Source organism: Microcaecilia unicolor, chromosome 1 (assembly GCF_901765095.1).
Source record: "Microcaecilia unicolor chromosome 1, aMicUni1.1, whole genome shotgun sequence".
Classification (NCBI taxonomy): domain Eukaryota; kingdom Metazoa; phylum Chordata; class Amphibia; order Gymnophiona; family Siphonopidae; genus Microcaecilia; species Microcaecilia unicolor.
In genome coordinates this window covers 463,982,101-464,004,581 of record NC_044031.1, presented here as the reverse complement: position 1 = coordinate 464,004,581, position 22,481 = coordinate 463,982,101, and the positions used below count along the sequence as shown (strand labels likewise).

Sequence of the window (22,481 nt, the reverse complement as noted above, 5' to 3'; positions counted from 1 at the left end):
GGGAGGTGGCCGCGGTCGGCACCGCACGCGGTACCGACGTCGGGGACCTCAACCTGGGCGATGGGCCAGCCGGCGCCGCGCTCGACGGTACCGGAGGCGCAAGCACCGCCGGTACCGGAGGGGTAGGGCGCAACAGCTCTCCCAGAATCTCTGGGAGAACGGCCCGGAGGCTCTCGTTCAGAGTGGCTGCAGAAAAAGGCTGAGAGGTCGATGCAGGCGTCGACGTCAGGACCTGTTCCGGGCTGTCCAGAGTGGAGCGCATCGACACCTCCTGAACAGAGGGTGAGCGGTCCTCTCGGTGCCGATGTCTACTGGGTGCCGAATCCCTCGGCGACCCAGAGCTCTCGGTGCCGACACGGGGAGGAGACCGGTGTCGATGCTTCTTCGACTTCTTCCGAAGCATGTCACCGGAACTCCCCGGCACCGACGAGGAGGACGTAGAATCCATCCGTCGCTTCCTCGGGGCCGAGACCGAAGAGGGTCGATCCCGGGGGGGCTGTACCGCAGGAGCCCTCAGGGTAGGAGGAGACCCACCCGAAGGCTCACCGCCACCAGCAGGGGAATGGACAGCCCTCACCTGCACTCCTGACGATGCACCTCCGTCCGACGACATCAGCAGACGAAGTCTCGGTACCACCGACGTCGATGCAGTCGCCCGATGCCTAGGCGCCGATGCAGAGGTCCGATGCCTCGATGCAGTCGATGGAGCGGCAGCCAAGGGAGATGGTCCGGACGCTGACGACGTCGATGCACTCGATGCCTCCGGTGCCGATGCCGACGAAGAGCCCGAGAACAAAACGTTCCACTGGGCTAATCTCGCTACCTGAGTCCGCCTTTGTAACAGGGAACACAGACTGCAGTTCTGAGGGCGGTGCTGGGCCCCTAGACACTGAAGACACGCAGAGTGCCTATCAGTGAGCGAGATTACCCGGGCGCACTGGGTGCACTTCTTGAAGCCGCTGGAAGGCTTCGATGTCATGGGCGGAAAAATCACGCCGGCGAAATCAAAAGCCGAAATGGCGAAAATTGAAGCACCAAATTTAGAGGGAGAAAAATCTCGACCGAGGCCAAACTAGGCCTACCCCGACAACGAAAGAAAACTTACGGGGCAAAACTTGAAAAATACGGGAAGGGCAGAAAACCCGACAGGGTCTTCCGGAACACTTCCGGAGCGCTTCCCAAACTTTTTTAGAAGAAAATACACGAAAAACACGTCGAAAAGGACGCGCGAGGTCGACTCTCTGGGGCACGAACGGCGTAACACGACCGTACCGAGCGCGGACGAAAGAAGACTGGCCGGCTCGAGCCGGTTTCGGGCGGGAAGACGGCTGCGCATGCGCAGTACGCATGGGCGCGCGAGGACTAGCAAAGGCCTTTGCTAGTAAACTTTCCGATGGAGGGGGCTGCCGAGGACGTCAACCCATCAGTGAGAACAAGCAGCCTGCTTGTCCTCGGAGAAAGAAGGAAACACTAAATAAATCACACAATATACTATATAAACTAAAAGACATTTTTATATTGGGCTAATATCCTTAATACTTTAGCAAGTTTTAAATTACTGGAAAACTCAAAAATACTAAGATGGCGTTAGCAGTCCAGCAGTGAGAGGGGTGCTATCCAGTCTTTTGCATTCAGTGTCACATGTATGATTATCTCCCAGTTGGTGAGATGTCATATGTGTGTGCCCGATGCAAAGAGCTCCTAGCTCTCAGAGAATGTGTCCGTTCTCTTGAGGCTAGAGTAGCAGACTTGGTGGAGCTGAGGGAGATAGAGAGGTACATAGAGGAGACCTACAGGGATGTTGTAGAGAAGTCCCACCTCCAGTCTTTTAGCCCCTGTGCTACCTTGGAGAAGGGAGGTCTCCTAGAAGGAGAGCATCACCCTGGTGAAGTAGGAAATACTCCTGTAGCCAGGACCTGCCCACCGGGGGATGTATTATCCTCTCACACCGAAGATATGTCTCCAAGTGCTGCCCAGGAGGGAAGGGTTAGGACAGCTGTTGTAGTTGGTGATTCAATCATTAGGCATATAGATAGCTGGGCGGCTGGTGGACGTGAGGATCGTCTGGTGACTTGCCTGCCTGGTACGAAGGTGGCAGACCTCATGTGTCACCTAGATAGCATTTTAGATAGTGCTGGGGAGGAGCTGGCTGTCTTGGTACATGCGGGTACCAATGACATAGGAAAGTGTGGGAGAGAGGTTCTGGAAGCCAAATTTAGGATCTTAGGTAGAAAGCTCAAATCCAGAACCTCTAGGGTAGCATTTTCTGAAGTGCTACCCGTTCTACGCGCAGGGCCAAAGAGACAGGCAGAGCTCCGGAGTCTCAATGCGTGGATGAGATGAAAGTGCAGGGAGGAGGGTTTTAGACGTTAGGAACTGGGCAACATTCTGGGGAAGGGGAGCCTATTCCGAAAGGATGGGCTCAACCAGGGTGGGACCAGGCTGCTGACATGGGCATTTAAAAAGGAGATAAAGCAGCTTTAAAACTAGAAACTGGGGGAAGGCCGACAGTTGCTCAAAAGCGCATGGTTCGGGATAAGGTATCTTTCAAAGATATCACCAAAACAGAGAGGGTATCCCGATAATGAGGTTGCAAAAGAGACTGTAGTAGACCAGGAGGCATATTTTCAAAGCACTTAGCCTTCCAAAGTTCCATAGAAACCTATGGAACTTTGGAAGGCTAAGTGCTTTGAAAATATGCCTCCAGGTGTCCTTAAATAAAAATAAGACAAAGGATTTCAAATTAATACTGTCAAGTACTAAGCATGATGTAAATAGGAACAGCAAACATAGTTTGAAATGTCTATATGCGAATGCCAGAAGCCTAAGAAATAAGATGGGAGAGTTAGAATATATTGCTCAAAATGAAAAATTAGATATAATAGGCATCTCTGAGACCTGGTGGAAGGAGGATAACCAGTGGGACACTGTCATACCGGGGTACAACTTATATCGTGGTGATAGGGTGGATCGAATTGGTGAAGGGGTAGCATGAATGTTAAGGAGAGACTTGAATCAAATAGATTTAAAATACTGCAGGAAACAAAACACGTCTTGGAATCTCTATGGATTGAAATTCCATTTGTAAAGGGGAAAAGGATAGTGATAGGAGTGTACTACCGTCCGCCTGGCCAGGATGAACAGATGGATGTAGAAATGTTAAAGAAAATTAGGACGCAAACAAACTGGGCAACAGAATAATAATGGGTGATTTCAATTACCCCGATATTGACTGGGCAAATGTAACATCAGGGCATGCTAGGGAGGTAAAATTCCTTGTAACAATCAAGGACTGCTTTATGGAGCAGCTGGTACAGGAGCCGATGAGAGAAGGAAAAATTCTGGACCTAGTCCTTACTGGAGCGCATGATCTGGTGTGGGATGTAATGGTGCTGGGGCCGCTTGATAACAGTGATCATATTATGATCAAATTTGATAAGCGCTTTGAAGTAAGTATACATAGGAAATCCAATACGTAGCATTTAACTTTAAAAAAGGAGACTATGATAAAATGAGAACTGTGAAAAAAAAAAAACAAGAGGAGTGGCTTTGAGGGTCAACAATTTACATCAGGTGTGGATACTGTTCAAAAGCACCATCCTGGAAGCCCAGGCCAAATATATTCCACGTATTAAAAAGGAGGATGGAAGACCAAACAACAGCCGGCGTGGTTAAAAAGTGAGGTGAAGGAAGCTATTAGAGCTAAAAGAAAATCCTTCAGAAAATGGAAGAAGGAACCGACTGAAAATAATAAGAAACAGCAAAAGGAATGTCAAGTCAAATGCAAAGTGCTGATAAGGAAGGCTAAGAGGGACTTTGAAAAAAAGATTGCGTTAGAGGTAAAAACAAATTATTTTTAGGTATATTAAAAGTAGGAAGCTGGCAAAATAATCGGTAGATGACTGAGGAGTAAAAGGGGCGATCAGGGAAGACAAAGCCGTAGTGGAGAGATTAAATGAATTCTTTGCTTCGGTCTTCACCGAGGAAGATTTGGGTAGGATACCGGTGCCGGAAATGGTATTCGAAGCTGACGAGTCAGAGAAACTTAATGAATTCTCTGTAAACCTGGATGATACGTTGAAGCCTTCTCCTCAGTGTGCTGTGGCGGCTAAGAAAGCAAATAGAATGTTAGGTATTATTAGGAAAGGAATGGAAAACAAAAATGAGGACGTTATAATGCCTTTGTATCGCTCCATGGTGCGAACGCACTTTGAATATTGTGTTCAATTCTGGTCACCGAATCTCAAAAAAGATATAGTGGAATTAGAAAAGGTGAAGAGAAGGGCGACGAAAATGATAAAGGGGATGGGACGACTTCCCTATGAAGAAAGGCTAAAGTGGCTGGGGCTCTTCAGCTAGGAGAAAAAACGGCTGAGGGGAGATATGATAAGAGGTCTATAAAATAATAAGTGGAGTGGAACAGGTAGACGTGAAGCGTCTGTTTACGCTTTCCAAAAATACTAGGACTAGGGGGCATGCGATAAAGCTACAAAGTAGTAAATTTAGAACGAATTGGAGAACATTTTTCTTCACTCAATGTGTAATTCAACTCTGGAATTTGTTGCCAGAAAATGTGGTAAAGGCAATTAGCTTAGCAGAGTTTAAAAAAGGTTTGGACGGCTTTCTAAAGGATAAGTCCATTGACCATTATTTTAAATTGGACATGGGGAAAATATTTCTGAGATAAGCAGCATAAAATGTTTTGTACTTTTTTTGAGGATCTTGCCAGGTATTTGCGACCTGGATTGGCCACTGTTGGAAACAAGATGATGGCTTGATGGACCTTTGGTCTGTCCCAGTGTGAACTTATGCAAGCACGTATTATCTTTGTAGAGATCTTGTTGCAGTTCCGTTTGCTCCGTTTTCTTATTGGGTTGTGTAATGGTGTATTAGGGTCTGCAAAGTGTAATATTCACAGTGCTGCCTTTTCATGCATAACTTTATTGCTCTTTGAGTCCTCGGAGTTAGTGTTATGGTACAGTAAGGTTCCGAGTGTGTTTTTGTACAAGTTTGTGCATAGTGTTTTGCAGTTGAAGGATTGTATGTTGGCCTTAGTGAGGTGACATTAACACTTTAATTTAATTTTAGTCAGTCATAACATCAGACATAGTTTTAAAATACTTTGGAGGATCTGATGTTGAATTGATCCATAGATGTGTATGCGGTTTAGTGCTGGTAAGTGCTTGAAATAATTGAGTTTAAAATATATGTCATTTATTATATCTAAATCCATTTTTATACACATAGAAGCATTACTTATCAACAACCAGCAGCCCTTCCTTGGGACTTGTCTCTTCTCCACCATGACAAATTTATATACACTGCAAGAAATACACTGCAAGAAGTCTTTCACCCACTAACCTTCAAGGTTTGAAAGATCTTGAGCAAGAGGTTGCCATGGTGCCAGGAAATTGGACCTTCAGGAATATGAATGGATCAAAATACACGTCTCATCTTGCTACTACTCCAAGACAGCTGCTGCTAGAGGTCACAGCAGCTATTTGTATACAGAGCTGTGATGAGCAGGAATGAGTGGGGATCACTCCTGCCCCAATGACCTCCATGGATCCCAAAGATAGACATTGGGGGTAGGGGGAGAAGGGAAGTAGGGGGATCAGAGCGGCAATGGGCCTTCGCTTTCTGAAAGGGAGAGTGGGGCAGGGACGGGCAAAGCAGGCCATAAACATTTCTGAGGGTTCTGGCTCATATTCAGCAACAGGACAGCAAATCTGCTGAGACTATTCTGCAAGAGAAAGGAAGCAGCCTGTTGAGCAGTAGCATCCCTCTGCTGTACTGGGCATTTGTTTAGGAGTGATGTAAACATAAGTGAACAGCTAAGAGAAGCTGCAAAAAGGTGTTCTCTTAGGTTAGAATCTCTGCACTGTAGAAGGGTTGTGTACCTGGAAACAGGCTTGGTGACAAAAAACAAATGTATGTTGCTCTATGTAGAATTGTATAATAATGGCACAACTTTGGTATACTTTGTTGCCCAAGTGATCCTGGATTGCAGGTCCCTTGCCAGGGAGCACTATATGTGTAGATGTGATAATACTTTCTGAAGTGAAACCCCACTGCTTTCACATCATGTTGAAAAGATTTTGGGTATGCACTATCATTAGCTTGTAGAGATGAGACATGGTGAATATAATCTAGTACTAGAAAGTTCTTGATGGTTTGAACAACCCCTTAGCATAAGGAGGATTATGGTAACAAATAGCCCTACTAAGATGTTGAATGTAAGTTTAGAGTATGTTGACTCTCAGATCTTGAGGAGAGCAGATCTCTATGAGCAGGAATCACACTTATAAATGGTGGCACTGAACTGGCATGTTGATGTTGAAATATCCCTGCAGTATTATTTATCACAGTCATTGACCAAGATACAGAAAGCACTGCAAAACCACTGGTAATGAAATCAATGCTGAAGGTCTGGAGGTTTGTACCACTGGTGGAGGCCTAGGGGAGGTCTGAGGATTCTTTATATAAATGTGCTGCCAGTTAAGAAAACCATTTTGTACTGAAGAAACATACAGCTAATCTGCACTGAGAGTAAGGAGGGAAGAGCGCACTGGCAGAGACTGCCATTCTGTACTGATATAAAGGAGACAGTAACACTGACAGGTCACTGTACTGTTGTGAGGATGGGCTTGTTGGGCAGACTGGATGGACTGTTCAGGTCTTAATCTGCCGTAATTTACTATGTTACTATGTGAGTATATGCATTCAGGATGTCACCTGGAAGACTGTAAAAATATGACTACAGTGATTCTTAGGTACTGAAAGGGCTACACAGGACATCTAAGATTCTGTGAGAATGATGGGGACTAATGTACTCCATGGAGCTTTTCTGAAAAGTAGCTGGTGCACACTCTTGGTCCTTTGTTACTGAATCCGAGAAGCCACAACACATGGATATAAATAGAGATGTGATACTGCTATGTTTACAGGGATATGGAAGCACAATATTCATACACTATTTGGTATGGTCAAAGCCCAGACAGCTTGAGCAAATGGTGTGGATATCAGCTTTCTGGAGGTTTCCGCTACAACACAAGTGGCAGAAAACCCTCAACTCTGACCAGAATATGACAAAAAAGTAACCTTAATTTAAGATAGATGAAAAATAGTGAAGAATACAAAGAGGAAAACCTATTAATATTTGAGAAAAAAAACTTTATATTTGTATCTGTTTAGAAGTAGAAAACAAAAACAAGGAGCCGAGGAGACTGATGTGCCCATCAAAGTAGTGTTTAATGTCTATGTAAATGCACTGTAGCTCAAAACTCACTGAAGTAAGAATCAGCACTACTGGCCTGCGACTACGAGGATGGCCACCAATGTAGGACTGTAATGAAAGAAAGAAATCCTGATCTGATCTGTCCAAGCTAGAATCTATGCAAATATTCCAGTCACACTTTCAAAAGATGATTATTTTGCATGCCCATCAATGCGAAAAGCAGCCTGTTAAAGAATCCTGTATGTCCTATATTAGATTCAAAAACATTAGCAATCACCAGTTTTTAACAAACCCATATGTCATCCAAGCCCTCAGCCATTCTGGCTATCAGTGTAGGCAGGAATTTGTGGATAAGAACGCAAACCTCCCTACTTCAGGTACTGAAGAATACCTGTCCCAATCAGGACTGGCTCTGGTGTTGGTGGTACTCTAGGCAGAAAGTAGATGTGTTCCCCTTAGGTCCCCATGGACAAGAAATGTACCATCTTCCCCTGGAAGCAAGTAGAATTCTTGCAACCTCATTTGCCATTCTGTGTATGTGTGGCAGTAGTAGTGGCATCAAAAAGTATTACAACTGCAAAAGAGTATTACAATATATCATAAATCTAAAACTATATCACTCTTCTATTCACTATGCAGTGGGACTAGAAACCTCGACCCTTAATGAGTCCTATATAAATGTAAAATAGCCTCAGCGGCCCAGGGAACCTCACACTAGGACTCCACTGAAATGGCCAACATCATAGGCTCCTACCGCCTTCCAAAAAAATTCACAGAAATCAAAAAACTCCCTAACATTACATTCTTACTGGGAGAAAAAGATTCTGTGACCAAAAAACGGAAAACGGTAATGCTTGCATTAACAAAGTTTAATCAAAGTCGCTAGTCCACACTACTGTGGGAATTGATGGATCTGAAAAACTGCAGAATCCTTCCTTAAACTTCCTTAGAAAATAATAGACTAAAGGAAATAGAGGACAACACGCACAGATGCACTGTCAGGCGTTTATCATGTGACAAAAATTTAAAAAAAGCTCAAAAATATGTAACTTAGCTTGAAATGTTATTTTGTAGCTTCTCCACAATCATGCTCAATCGAATTGTATCCAATTTTGATAGTGATGTTCAAAGTTGATGCCTCCATCTAAACAGTCACATTTCCAGGAAGTTCTTCAGATCAGTATTGGCTTCTCATACCGATCTACAAAGTGGGTATTATATTTTCTGTTCTCAATATTAATTGTTTTCTCGACAGCAAGGGACCCCACTGTTTCGCAATCTTCATCAGGAGAAATCCCAAACACGCAAAGAAATGCTTTTTTTTTTCTCTTTAATCCATCGCGAACAATGCCCCAAAAATGGCGGCCGTTCATATAGGACGCCGACTTAATGGCTCCACCCTTTCAGTATTACATAGCAGGCCCTCTCGTCCAATCGCACACCCGTGCATGTGAACGCACCAAAATAATAATACTGAAAGGGTGGAGCCATTAAGTCGGCGTCCTTTATGAACGGCTGCCATTTTTGGAGCATTGTTCGCGATGGATTAAAGAGAAAAGAAAAAGCATTTCTTTGCGTGTTTGGGAAAAAAAATGTTTACATAACACATTATCAGCTTCCTTAGACCACTATAAATGTAGGGACTTGATTGTATTAATAGTTGTTGTTAAGTAGGAATTAAACAATTTAGGAAAGACTATGTGTGATCTCCCTCTCCGTATTTATAATCCAAATTTAAATCCAACATTACTTTTTCAAATCCAAGAATGCTCTTAATTGTTCAGGTGAATAAAATATATACTTTACATCAAGATATCGAATCAGACATTTACACGGATAGGCTAAGAAGAAAGTACCCCCAAGTTCCAAAACCTCTTGTTTCATAGCCAGAAAATTTTTTCTCCTTTCTTGGATCGATTTTGTGACATCTGGATAAATCCAAATCCTATTTCTTTCCACCAAAAGGAGTTCTTGACTGTTTGAAGTAAAGTCTAAGAATAGCCTTGAGATCTTGTTCAAAAACAAATGCCACCAAAAGAGTAGCTCTCTCAGTACAATTTTCTAGTGATTGTTCCAAAATAGCTGAAATATTATTCACATCTATATTCGAATCTATACCTCCTCTGTTTTCTCCTTCATTAACTGGGTTTTTAGGCAGGTAATAAATCTTATTTATGGGAGGAATTGCTTCTTGAGGAATTTTCAAATTCTCTAACAAATATCTTTTAAACATATCATTTGGAGAAGTCCCAGGAACTTTAGGAAAGTTTAATAAACGACGATTCAGACGTCTGTTATAATTCTCTCTTTGCTCAATTTTTTTGTGGAGAGCCAATTTATCTTTGACTGTTATAGAGTTAAAATCTTGAATTTGTTTTACTTCAAATTGTACTTGTTTAACCTGGGAAGCAGGGGCGTAGCTAGATACCCAATTTTAGTTGGGTCTGGGTCCAATATGGGTGGGCAGAATAATTCTACCCTGTCCCACAAGTGATTTGGTCTCTCCCTCTCTCGCCTGCATGCCATATGGACTCTCTACCAACCCCCTCCTCCACATACCTTTTAAAAAGCCGATTTTCACTGGCAGCTAGCAGCAACTAATACACACCGTTCATGTTGGCCCCACAGCCTTCCCTCTGATGCAACTTCCTGTTTCCGCATAGGCGGAAATACATCAGAGGGAAGGCTGTGGGGCCGGTGCAAACAGTATGCATCAGTTGCTGCTTGCTGTAGGTGAAGATCTGCTATTTACAAGGTATGCAGGAGGGACAGTTGTTGAGAGTTTTCTGCTGGTGGGGCTTGGGGATCCCTGCCAGCCACATCACAGGTGTGCTGCTACTGGGTGGACCTGGGCCCACCCAGGCCCATCCTTGGCTATGCCACTGCTGGGAAGACAAATCTTCCTTAACAATATCCACTTTACTTACTAATTATTTTTGATGCAAGGTAGATATCTCACCTGATGATTTTTGTAGAATTAAGTTCATTTCGTTGAGCATTTCCCATATTTGTCCAAGGTCTACCTCCTTCGTTGTTTCCGGGGCTGTGGACAATCCACAGACCTCATTTTCCAGGCGCCATTCCTGCAACGATATTCCCCCATTAGGAAGCTCAAACGCTGCACTTCCGGTAGCATGTGTGCTTTCCTTTACCGAAGCAGTAGAGGCCGGACAAGGAGGATTGGAGTCTGAGGGAGGCGATAATGATGTTTCTTGTCCCTGCGGGGATTCCGCTCCTTCGGTACTCTCCGCTACGGGATTTGCCCTCTGATTCACCGGAGAGGTTCCGGTGAGGAATCGATCCAACCTCTGCTGGACAGGGGACGATGTCGAGGTAGGAGGGGGAACAAACCTCACGTTCCCTTTTCTCTTAGTAAGAGGCATAAATTTTTGCCAAGGTAAACGTCGAGCAGCAGGCTAGCTTTCTCTCACCGAAGCTCACACTGCCATTTTGCCACGCCCCCATGGATTCTCTTTTCCAGTTTGTGTGCTCTCTCTCCTACTTTCATGGCACCAGTCCCAGCTCAGAGCTTTCAGCAGTACCCCTTTATTGTACTACACCACATGAGATTGCTTTACTTGCCCTATCCTAAATTCATTCACTGCCTCACCCTGTTCATTTTGAGTTTCTGATGCGCAACATTAGTCAAGTGAGTCTCTTGAAGCATTGTTAAATGTACTTTTTTCTTTTTGAATAATTGCAGATTTATTTCCTTTACACTGGAGATGCCATATCCCTTATATACTTTTACTCTCATTCTCCCATGTTCATATAATCAAAATATATTCATGTGGTGACTCACTCAGTGCCTGGACTAGCTTGTTGCATACCCTGTAACTTAGACCACTTCTTCATATCTTTTATTTTTAATTATTATATTTATTAGTTTATCTTTTTACCAAGCATACACTTGAAATTTGCAATACAGGAGTAAGAAAAAAAAATAGTAAGGCAAATTATTAAATTTAAGTACAAATTTTCCTTCTTTAGACCACAAAATTGGATTCATTAACAGGGGGAAGAGACCATATTCCAGGAGAGGAAATCAATTAAAATAAGGAAAAAAGAAACAAAAAGCTTAATTTAGCATAGCACTACGCTCAGCATAATATTATTATACAATCCATTTTTCATTAGACAGTAAACTACCAACTACTTTAACACTTTTTTATGATTAATGAAAGCTTTCAGTTGTTCTGGTTGAAAAAAAGACATATTTCAAGCCTAGATATTTGACCACACATTTGCACGGATAATTCAGGTAAAAAAAAAGCGCCCAACTCTAAAGTGTCTTTTCTCAGTGCTAAGAAAGCTTTCCTTCTTTCTTGTGTTTGTCTAGTTACATCAGGATATAACCATACTTTATTCCCATAAAATAGGGATTGTGAGTTTTTAAAGAACAATCTCTTAACAGCATCCATATCTTGTTCGAAGACAAACGAAATGACCAAAGTTTGCCGTTCAGTATCTTCTGTTATTGTAGATTCCAAGATCTCTGTTATATTCAAAACATTTTCCTTTAGATCTTTTTGTGTAGAGGGTATCTCCACAGTTTCTCCATCCTGATTCTTTTTAGGAGGCACATAATATATCCGGTTTATAGGGGGAATGTGTTCTGAAGAATAGTGCAAGATTTCCACTAAATATTTTTTGAAGATATCAAAGGGAGCATATCCCAGACATTTAGGAAAGTTTAAGATTCGCAAGTTCAATCTGCGATTGTAATTTTCTATTTGCTCCAATTTTCTATGAAGAATAGTTTTATCTTTTATAGTCACTACAGAGAACTCTTGGAGTTTCTTAACATCATCTTTTATTATCGACATCTGAGTTGAAGATTCAGTTTTAAATGATTCTAGCGATTTTGTTAATGAATCAACCGTTGCCACTAGAACAGATATTTCTTGCATAGAATTGGATAGTTTAGTATCTAAACTTTGGAGAACTTGCCATATTCGCTCCAAAGTAACCGGCTCCTTAGATGGAATAGTTCTAACAATAGCCTGTTGACCCAGGCCTCCGCATGCATTTCCCCCAACAGCGCCTCTTACCTGAGGCCATTCTACTCCAACTTCGGGATTCGAAGACCTCAACTGCGACGGGGAAGCTGCGGGTGGAGGTGGTAGATTGATTTCCGGGGGGGAAAGGGTGACATCTAGCCCCTGGACGAAGGATTCTCCTCCTCCTAAGTCAGCGGGGTCACTCCCGGTTTTAGCGCTGGGCGTCACCACCGCGAACCTTTCAATACTCATCTGAGAAGGCGACGAGGTTGTAACCGTTGAGGCTCCGGTTTTAACCAAGCCTTTTCGTTTAGTATGCGGCATAGTCGAAGAAACAAAAGCTATACTTCCAGATTGAGAAAAGAGGCTTTCAAGCGAGTGAAGTGCGTGCCGCCATCTTAACTCCGCCTGTGATAATTCAACCCAGTCCCTACCACTTCTTCATATCTTGTTTAACTGTACATATTAATTGCTTTGAGTTTAGCCATCCATCTTGTTCCCATCTATATATCTGCACTTGGACCCTGGCTACATAGTTAGATGTTATTGTACTACAGGAATAGAATTGGTATATCTATGTTATTCGAATGTTCTAATGTTTGCTTATTAGGTGTTACACTGCTAGTACACAGACATCATATTATATCTATGTTATCTGAATGTTCTACCACGCTATTATCGTATTGTTTGTATTGTACTAGCATTTATCATACCCCTGGTATCACTGTTCCATAGTGCTATTAAATATGTATATTTCTGATACTGTTATATGTTAATTTCATTATTAGGTTTCAATTCACTGTTTCCAAGTTTACCTCATTGATTGTACTTATGCTTTTATTTGGTCATTTTACTACTGTCATGCTGTTAACAAAATTCTAATCCAATAACCTGGGTTCTGGCACACAGGTGCAGGAGAGTGACAGATTGAGGGAGAAGCAGACGCAGCAAGGTATGGGGGCAGGGGTGGCGGCTGCCCATGTGTGGGGGAATGAGGGGCAACAGCGGTGGCCTGTATGTGTGTGTGTGGGGGTCAGGGTAGAGGCAGCCCAAAGGGGAGGGGGGCGCAGCTGTGGTGGCCTTGCCCAGGCCTGGCTCCATCTCTTGGCGGCCCTGGTTAAAATCCTAGGCAGGCATATTCTCCCAGGCTCATCTCATCTCTTATTACCTTCACCTAGGCCCAAGCTGAAAAAGTGAGGAGGGGGAGAAACCCAGTTATTGTTGAGCCCAGAAAGTCAAGTTATTTACCTGTAACTGGTGTTCTCCATTGACAGCAGGCTATAAGTCTTCAGAAATGAGTGACATCAGATGGAGCCCACATCAGAAAAAGGTCTCTCCAGCTAGAAAAATTCTAGAAGCTTTTGCAAGCATACAAGTTCCTGCTTCTTGTTGTTTGGCAAGACCTCCTCAGTCACTGAGGGGGAGAAGCACAGAACTCCAGCGATGTTCCCTAGAGTGCCGGAAAATACTGGCTCTCACAATGAGAAACAAATAGCGACCACTGCTCAACACTAACAGCATGCAAATTATATGTATGATGTTAATGTTGAGCATTGGTTAGTAAAGGGGTTGGAACGTTCTTGATACATGCCCACCAGAGCTATGTAGGTAGACACAGCTCTTGTGCGCATGTCCAGTGAATTGAGGGGGGGGGCTCCCAATGTGCTTAACTGTCTGCTGCTCCTGACTCCCCTCTACAAAAATTCCCTGGTGGACCCTTCCCGACCCTCACCCCCCCCCAAAACAAAAGATAGCCTGTGGTCCAGTGGGCCCACTGACCTGACCCAGCAGGACACCGGTCAATCTGGGGCCAAGGCTGACCCCCTAGTCACCATCAACCCTGGTGGGTCTAGTGGAATGCCCCCACCCCTACTTACCTTTAGTAAGAGGCAGGAAAGATGCCTACTCTCTCCTGCCTCTGCCCAATGAATTTTGAAGAGGGCGGGCTGGGTCAGGTCAATTGGCCTGGTGGACCACCAGGCTATTTGTTTTTGGGGGGGGGGGGTTGGGAGGGGTCCACTGGGGATTTTGTTTTAAGGTTTGGGGGGGGGGGGGGGAAGTGGTCCACTGGAGGTTTTTTGGTTGGGGGAAGCGCAGGCTTGGGGAAGGGTTTGGGTGTAAGCAGCCACAGCATGCTGCCATTTTGACTTTCCTGTCAGTGCCTGAGCCAATCAGCGTTCAAGCACTGACATGAAATTTAGCACAGGACCCATTAAATGCTGCAAGCCCAGTTTGCTTTGAGCATCTTCTCCTGAAAAAAAACTAAATTAGGAGCTATTCTCAGACACTCAATACAGGTAAACAACTTGGTTTTCTCCAAGGATAAGCAGGATAAGTTCTCACAGATGAGACTTTCTAGCTATAGACTGACTTCAAGAGATAAAAGGGGAAACATACATGAAACAGGCAGACACCATACTTGTTTTTGGTGGCTGCCAGCCTTTTTGATTTTATTGATATCTTCTGGAAGGCAGCCTGGAAATGAAGAAAATAGCTCTATGGTGGACAGAGTTGGATTTGAAACCTCAAGGAATTCTAAACAGCAGACTGGGCAATACAGCAGTAGAATCAGGATTAACACAGATGCAACACAAGCAGTATGGCAAGCAAATTGGTTTATTCTTGTAGAAACACCGGCCGTCGTGTTTCAGTCACTGACTGCATTAGAGGTACAATAAAATCACTAAACTTTGTTTTAAGTTCTAATACAATTCAGTTCTTGTAAGCACTAGTGTTCAGACAAACACAGAGTAAAAATGTCCCTCTATGCTGAGAACGCATGACATCTTGTAAGCTTAAATACATGCCTTCCTGCCCTATCCTAGGTGCTCTGTCATAACATTACCACTTTTGTTCACAAAATTGCATAACATATGGGAATCCTTAGACAACGTCAGCTCAGCAGCTGAATGCACTATTCCTGTTAACAAATCTCTGGTACTAGACAGTATAAATCCGTAGGCATAGTGCCGAAATTTCTCTCTAAGGCGGCTCTGACTGCATTATTCATATTGCCTGTACAGACAAATACTTACAGGAGGAAGTAAACTAAAAGTGCTGTCTGGCAAACAGAATATAAAATAGTTCTTACCCTTTCAATGCTGTGCTGCAAACGCAGTTTCATTCTTACAACTTCCTGCTGCCTAAAAAGTTCTTTTAGTGGCTCAGACAGTGAAGGAGGAGGTGTAATCTAAAAAAGAATACAGAGACATATTTTTGAAAACATGTCTATATAAATATTGCATACATGAGTTATCCTGCACAGTGGATATGAAACTGTACAATGTAACTGACTGATGAGAAAATTCCTTTTTTGCTACAGAAAATAATTGTTAGTCAAACAGGTGAAAATGTTGGTGGGCTCTAAAAAGAGCAGTGTCCCATAAGCTCTTCTGATTTTCAACTCCAAGTGAAAATGATAACAATAAATATATGCCTTCTCTTCGATCCCCAAAATATAATCTGTCAACAAATTTACTACAAGCGCTATTTTCATACTGCTTGCATAACTGCAAAGTCCACAAGCAATTCTGTACCAGTTTTAAAAATTAAAGTATGTACAAGAAAATGCCTATAAAGTCCTTACGCGGTGGTACTACACACCGGAGAGGTTGAAAAAAATGTATCCAGGGACATCAGACGGGTGTTGGAGATGCAAGACACAGAAAGGCACATTTCTTCATGTGTGGTGGACTTGCCCGGGGGTGGTACCATTCTGGCAAACAGTGATGAAAGTACTAGTCCGGATTATGGGGACCTCCATGGTGTGTAGTCCGCAGGCATGCTTACTGGGAATGTACAATGAACGAGAGGTGTGGGAAGAGAGCAAAATGCTGTGCTGGGGACTGGCAGCGGCTAAGTGTCTTACTGCGCGCTGCTGGAAGTTAGTGGACCCCCCAGATATAGCGGATTGGAAGGTTAAAGTACGACAATTGTGGTACATGGAGCGGCTGACGGTCTATAGAAGGGAGAGTGAACTCAAACACAAGAAGGGATGGACAAGAGTACAACACATGATAGAGCAACTCTAAAAGGGTTGGACACGCATTCCAGGGAAGGGGGAGGGGGGATAACCATATATTAGTAAAAAAACATTTGCATGACTAATGAGGGGGAACACATAGGGGGCATTAAAGATGGAGGAAGGGTACTAGGGAATCAGGGGGGGATTACTGAGTTGAACATGGGGAGAAATTCAGCAATTAAGGGAAAGTTTACCTGTTGCAATAAAGTTAAAAGACAAAGATAAGAAGAACGGAATATGTTATGGGTTGATGGTTGTAAATGTAACTAAATGGAAAAGAAGTAATTTGAAATAGTTAATCAGTTTGTATGTAGAGGTAAACTTGTGAGATAGCCATAAAATTGATGTTTATTCAAGGCTAAATGTTATGAATGTAAATATATGACAAAATGCAATAAAAACTTTAAAGTTAAAAAAAAAAAAATTAAAGTATGTGTGTACTTAAGTCAAACATTTCTTACTGCAAATGTATGTGTACTACTTGCACCTCCTTTTGCTATGGGTATGCTTCCTGACCATATAAGTTATAGAAGGTGGTTTTCCACAGTAAATAATAAAACAGTGTTTTTGCACCAATTAATTCTGTAGAAGAAAATTTGTTGTCTAATTGTCATTCCAACCAAACTATTTTTCCAGATTCTATCATTGATCTACACAACATGCTCTATACTTTCAATAAGAAAAGATTATGCACATATTAAAAAAATTAAGAAATCAAAATCTTAACTATATAAGTATTACATAACCCCAACTCAATACTTTCTGAAGCCTCTTTTGCAGCAATAGCAGCTTTGTAGGGTAAGTGTCCAACTTTGCAAAGTAAGATAGTGCAGTTTTTGCCCATGCTTCTTACAAGAGCTCATTTTCATTCAGGTGTGATGGGAATCATCTGTTGACAGCAATCTTCAAGTCTCGCCACAGATTTCCTGTTAGATCCAATTTTAGGCGCTGTCTTGGTCACTCAAGGACACTAACCTTCTTCATGAGCCACTCAGTTGTTGCTTTTGCTTTGTGGTTATGATCACTGTTCTGCTGAAAAGTGAATCTTCTCCTCAGTCCAGGTCTATGCCAAACTAGAACAAGTTTTCTTCCAGATTCTGTTTGTACTTTGCACCAGCCATCTTGTCCTTGACCTGCACCAGCCATCTTGTCCTTGATTTTCACTAACTTTGCAGACCCTGCTGCAAAGCATTCCTACAACTTAACACTGCTCCCACCATGCTTTATTACAGGGCTGGTCTTAGAAGGGTATGGGCCAGGCACAGCAGAAGGAATCAGCAATACAAAGTCGTCACAGGAACTAGAGTGTGGTGGGCCAAAAATGGACCAAAAGATAGAGGAAGCAGTATTTAATAGAAGACCTGACAAGGTCTGTGTTTTGGAAAGGTGCCTGCATCAGAGGTCTAAACATGTAAAGAAATAATAAAATAAAATCAATCTTCAGTATAAGAACTTGTGTGTATATATATATATATATATATATATATATATATATATATATGTGGGCACTAGTGGCTTCTAGCGCTCACATTTACTTTTGATCATTGGGACCCAAATGTGGAAATTCAAAGCCCCGCCCACTCTACCTCCTCACCAGAGATGACATCATCAGTTTAAATCTATTACATTTCTTTGGAGTGCAACCCAAACCCTTGATCCAACTAAGTATATTTCCTCCGATCCCAAAGTAATCTAGGAGTCTTAGTAGTATATTATAGTTTACCATGTTGAATGCACTAGACATGTCGAATTGGAGGAGAAGTATGCTTTTACCTGTTGCTATTTCCTGTTTGAATTTGGCTAGGAGAGTAATTAGTACTGTTTCAGTGCTATGGAGGGGGTGGAACCCTGATTGTGATTCATGTAATACTGAGAATTTGTTTATATAATCAGTAAGTTGTTTGGTTACCATGCTTTCTATCAATTTGATTACCAGTGGGATAGATGCTACTGGGCGGTAGTTGGTGATTTTGTTTGTATTTTTCTTGGTATCTTTTGGTATTAGGGTGAGTAGGATGTTGCCATTTTCCTTAGGGAAGACACCTTGTTGAAGCATGTAGTTTAGGTGGGATGTGAGGTCTGCTATGAAGCGGTCAGGGGCGGATTTTATTAGGTATCTAACAAATACTTTGAGAAATCAATGTAGAAAATGTGCAGAATTTTTATAACAAGTGAAAACATTCAACCCCCCTACCCCAAAAGACAAAAATCCCTTACTGTTCTGATACCATTAGCAATGATGGTAATTCAACTTGTAAACTGTTTTGTACAGTTCATGATTCATTGTAAAGTTCACCCCCTAGTGATAACAATGCATTACCTACTGTCAATGGCGTAGGAAGGGGGGGGCGGTCCGCCCCGGGTGCACGCCGCTGGGGGGTGTCGGCTTCGCGCTGGTGCACTGCCCTCTCTACCCCGGAACAGGTTACTTCCTGTTCCGGGACAGAGAGAGCAGTGAACCAGCGCGGAGCCGACACACCCCAGCAACGTGCAGTCGGGGCGGATCGGCCCTCCCGCCCGTCCCTCGCCGCAGGTATGCGCTCTGGGGGGGGGGGGGGTGCGCAGCGGCGACCCGCCCCGGGTGTCAGCTCCCCTCGCTACGGCTCTGCCTACTGTTGATGCTTTGATGAAGAGTTTTTCCATCTAAAATAGATTTTCAATGTTCTGTTGTTCAGGAGGACATACTGAGGAAGCTGCAGCTACCTAAGACAGTAGCTCTGGAGGGTAACAGACTAATTGGACAACAACGTTAGCTTGACGGAGTTTAAAAAGGGGTTAGATAGATTCCTAAAGGACAAGTCCATAGACCGCTATTAAATGGACTTGGAAAAATTCCGCATTTTTAGGTATAACTTGTCTGGAATGTTTTTACGTTTGGGGAGCGTGCCAGGTGCCCTTGACCTGGATTGGCCACTGTCGGTGACAGGATGCTGGGCTAGATGGACCTTTGGTCTTTCCCAGTATGGCTGTACTTATGTACTTATGTACCCATTGGCTGTTGGCAGTCATTTAAATTAGCACCTTTAAAATCCAGGGTGTACTCTGATGTGACTAATACCTATTATTTGGATACCATGCCATCAACTTGGATCAGATGTTCAATTGATGGTTTATTGCCTCTGTTTTCTATGGTGAATCAAAGTTTGTCTTTAGTTGTGGTACCATCTTATTGGAAGCATACAAGGATTAGACCAGTATGAAAGAACACATCATTAAATCAATCAGCAGATAATATAGTTATAGGTCTAGATCAAATCTGTACTTTGCATTTAAGTTGGTAGAGAGTACAGTTGTAGAACAGATGATCACTTTTGTGCAACTATGAATGTTCTACATCTAAAACAGTTTGGATTTCATACTGGGCAGAGCACAGAGACAATCTCAGCTGTGTTCCTTAGAAAGGTCCATTCTGTTTTGGATAGCAATAATTGTTAGCCGTGCCATTAGATTTGGCAGACCACTGTTTACTTCTCTTGAAATTACAATCTATAGGATTTAAGGTTACAGTACTGGGATGGATTCAATCATTCTTACAAGAATGACTTATTTGCTGTTTCTATGGGGTCATTGGTATCAAACTCATACTCGAGTTTTGGAGTCCTCAAGGATCAGCCCTGTTGCCTATTTTAATACTTTGTTGAGTCCTTTAGCAGCTTTGATTTAGAATGCTGGGATTTGTGCAGACTTTTATGCTGATATCTTATCAGTAGCCAAAGTCTCCCCTCAAACCTTACAACATTATCTCAAAGTTATATTTGATTGGATACAGAACAGCGTTTGGTGTTAAATGTTTCTAAAAGGGCTGCATGCCGGATTACAGGTCATGCTTGTCACCCAGATTTGGTACCAGTTTTGCTTGGATCATCAGTAAACATACCTAATCTGTCACAATACCCAAATATTTGAAAAAATCACCAACTGATTTTCTCAAAAAGATTTCTAACATGTCAGAGAAAGGTTTTTACGTCCAAGGCAATTATGTTCTTTAAGGGACCTGTTAGATGCAAGTGCATTACACTCAATTTCGCACATGAATTAACTTGAAACAACTACAAGCTTTACAAAATGCAGTGGCAACATTGTTGGGCAAAGCTAGACAATGGGATCATGTGATCCCTTTGTTTATACATTTCCATTGGCTACCAGTACATTATAGAAGTGATTTATTAGTACTTGCACATAGGGCCTATTATGATCAAACTCCTATCTGCCTTCTACTGCTACTACTTATTTCTATTGCGCTACTAGACGTATGCAGCACTGTACACTTGAATATGACGAGACAGTCCTTGCTCGAAAGAGCTTACAATCTAATCAGCACAGACAAATCGGACAAATAAGGGATAAGGGAATTAATAAGGTGGGAAAGAAAAAATATACAAGTGAATAAAATCTACAAGTGAATAGGGGTTAGGAGTTAAAAATAACATCAAAAAGGTGGGCTTTTAGCCTAGATTTGAAGACGGCCAGAGATGGAGGTCACTTTCAGATCACAGGATCGTTATACTTAAGCCAACTAAGATCCGCTGGGAGACAACTAGGGAAAGTGCATTTTTCTGGCTTTTGCCTTCACTTTTGAGTATGTTTCTTATATCTATTTGTGCAGAACCATGTATAAAGAAATTGAAGGCATTATTAAAGACTCATTTATTGATAAACCAAAAGGTCCTACTACAAAACCAAATTAGAACCGGACTACAAAGATATGAAGAAACTATTCCAACTCATAAATAAGATGCTAGACACCACCCCTATCACCACAACCAACACAGACATCCCACCTGAAGACAAACTTGCTAACTACTTAACGAAAAAATAATAAAACTACGCAGCACACTTCCTCATCACAATACCGATATCAAAATCTTCTTCAACGATCTGGATCCATCCTCCAAAGGATACCCAGCTGACCACATTTGGACAACATTTAATCTCCTCAGCACCGAATCAGTTACACAAGCGACTCACAGGTTCGCCCCAAGACCCACTGCAAACTGGACACATGTCCCAATCATCTACTCAAGTCTGCCCTAGACCTCTTCATAGCAGACCTTACATCCCATCTAAACTTCATGGTGGGTCTGAAGTATACAGTTCTTTAAAATGTTCCTGCAATAGCTGTATTATCTTATCTGGAGCGTTTGTGATTATCCCTTCTGTCTCAGTGGTACCTGCCAGTGAATTTTTGCCCCTACTAACTGCCTCAACCAGACTGGCAAAGACCGTAGAACAAACAGAACTGTCCAGGCAAGGAGTCCTGCCAATAGTTCTCATACACATAAGAGAAAATGCCAGTGCTAAAACTGGACTGAATCTTTGTAAATCATGTTTCTTTGTTCTCCGTCAACTCCGTTCTGTCCGTAGATATTTTGAACAATCCACACTTCATTCTCTTGTTCTCTGTGCTTTTTTTATAGGAAAAAAAGGTACCGGTACTCATTATGGGCGGAGTCACTATCTATGGCTCCATCCCTACATTAGCCACACCCACAGTAGCCACACCCCCTTTACCAGCCATGGCGCATATAAACAGGCAGCATTGAAAATATTACACCAGTACAGAAGAAGAAAAATAACTTGTGACTTTTTTTAAATTATAATTTCTGTAAACTGTTATAGCTCCAGTATACCCAAAATGACACAAACCAAATTAGCACACAGATCAGGAATTAGGAGAACAGTCTTGCCAAATCTGAAACACGTTACCAAAATCTCAGAACCACAAATAGATCCCTATTCAGACACTACCTTGCAGTCACACACGCAGAACAGAGATAGCCTCTCTTCAAAATCTTCAAAAATCAAACTGAAATCCTAAGAAGCTAGATGCTGCATGCAGCAAAATTCCAGGAAAACAAAAAGAAATATGATTCCTCCTATACAGTGCAAAATAAAATGGCAGATGTAACTTCTCAAAATGGACATATTCCAAAGACTAAAATGAAAATAAAATGATTTTTTTCTGCCTTTGTTGTCTGGTGACTGTTTTTCTGATCATGTTGGTCCCAGCCTATGATTCTGCTGCTCTCTCTCTCTGTTCTCTTAACTCTGTTTCTAGGGCTTCCAGTCCATTTATTTATTTAACTTTCCTCCTTTCTTCTTCATTTCATGCCCTAAATCCATAAGTAAAAGCTGGGTTCTCCGCGGACTTGATTGGAGGGAGTATACAGTTGATCCAGCTTTTGCCTATTTTCTCCATTCATGTGCAGTTTTTCTCCTC

General features: G+C 42.5%; 1 protein-coding gene across 3 annotated transcripts in view; it reads right to left on the bottom strand.

Moving 5' to 3' along the window:
• Positions 1-22,481, bottom strand: part of ANKRD12 (ankyrin repeat domain 12) — a 246,148-nt gene that overhangs the window by 46,419 nt on the left and 177,248 nt on the right. For all 3 annotated transcript variants that reach the window (XM_030213381.1, XM_030213385.1, XM_030213377.1), the window contains one exon: positions 15,329-15,427. In XM_030213381.1, the coding sequence (XP_030069241.1) occupies positions 15,329-15,427 (99 nt within the window). The remainder of the gene's footprint in view (positions 1-15,328; positions 15,428-22,481) is intronic.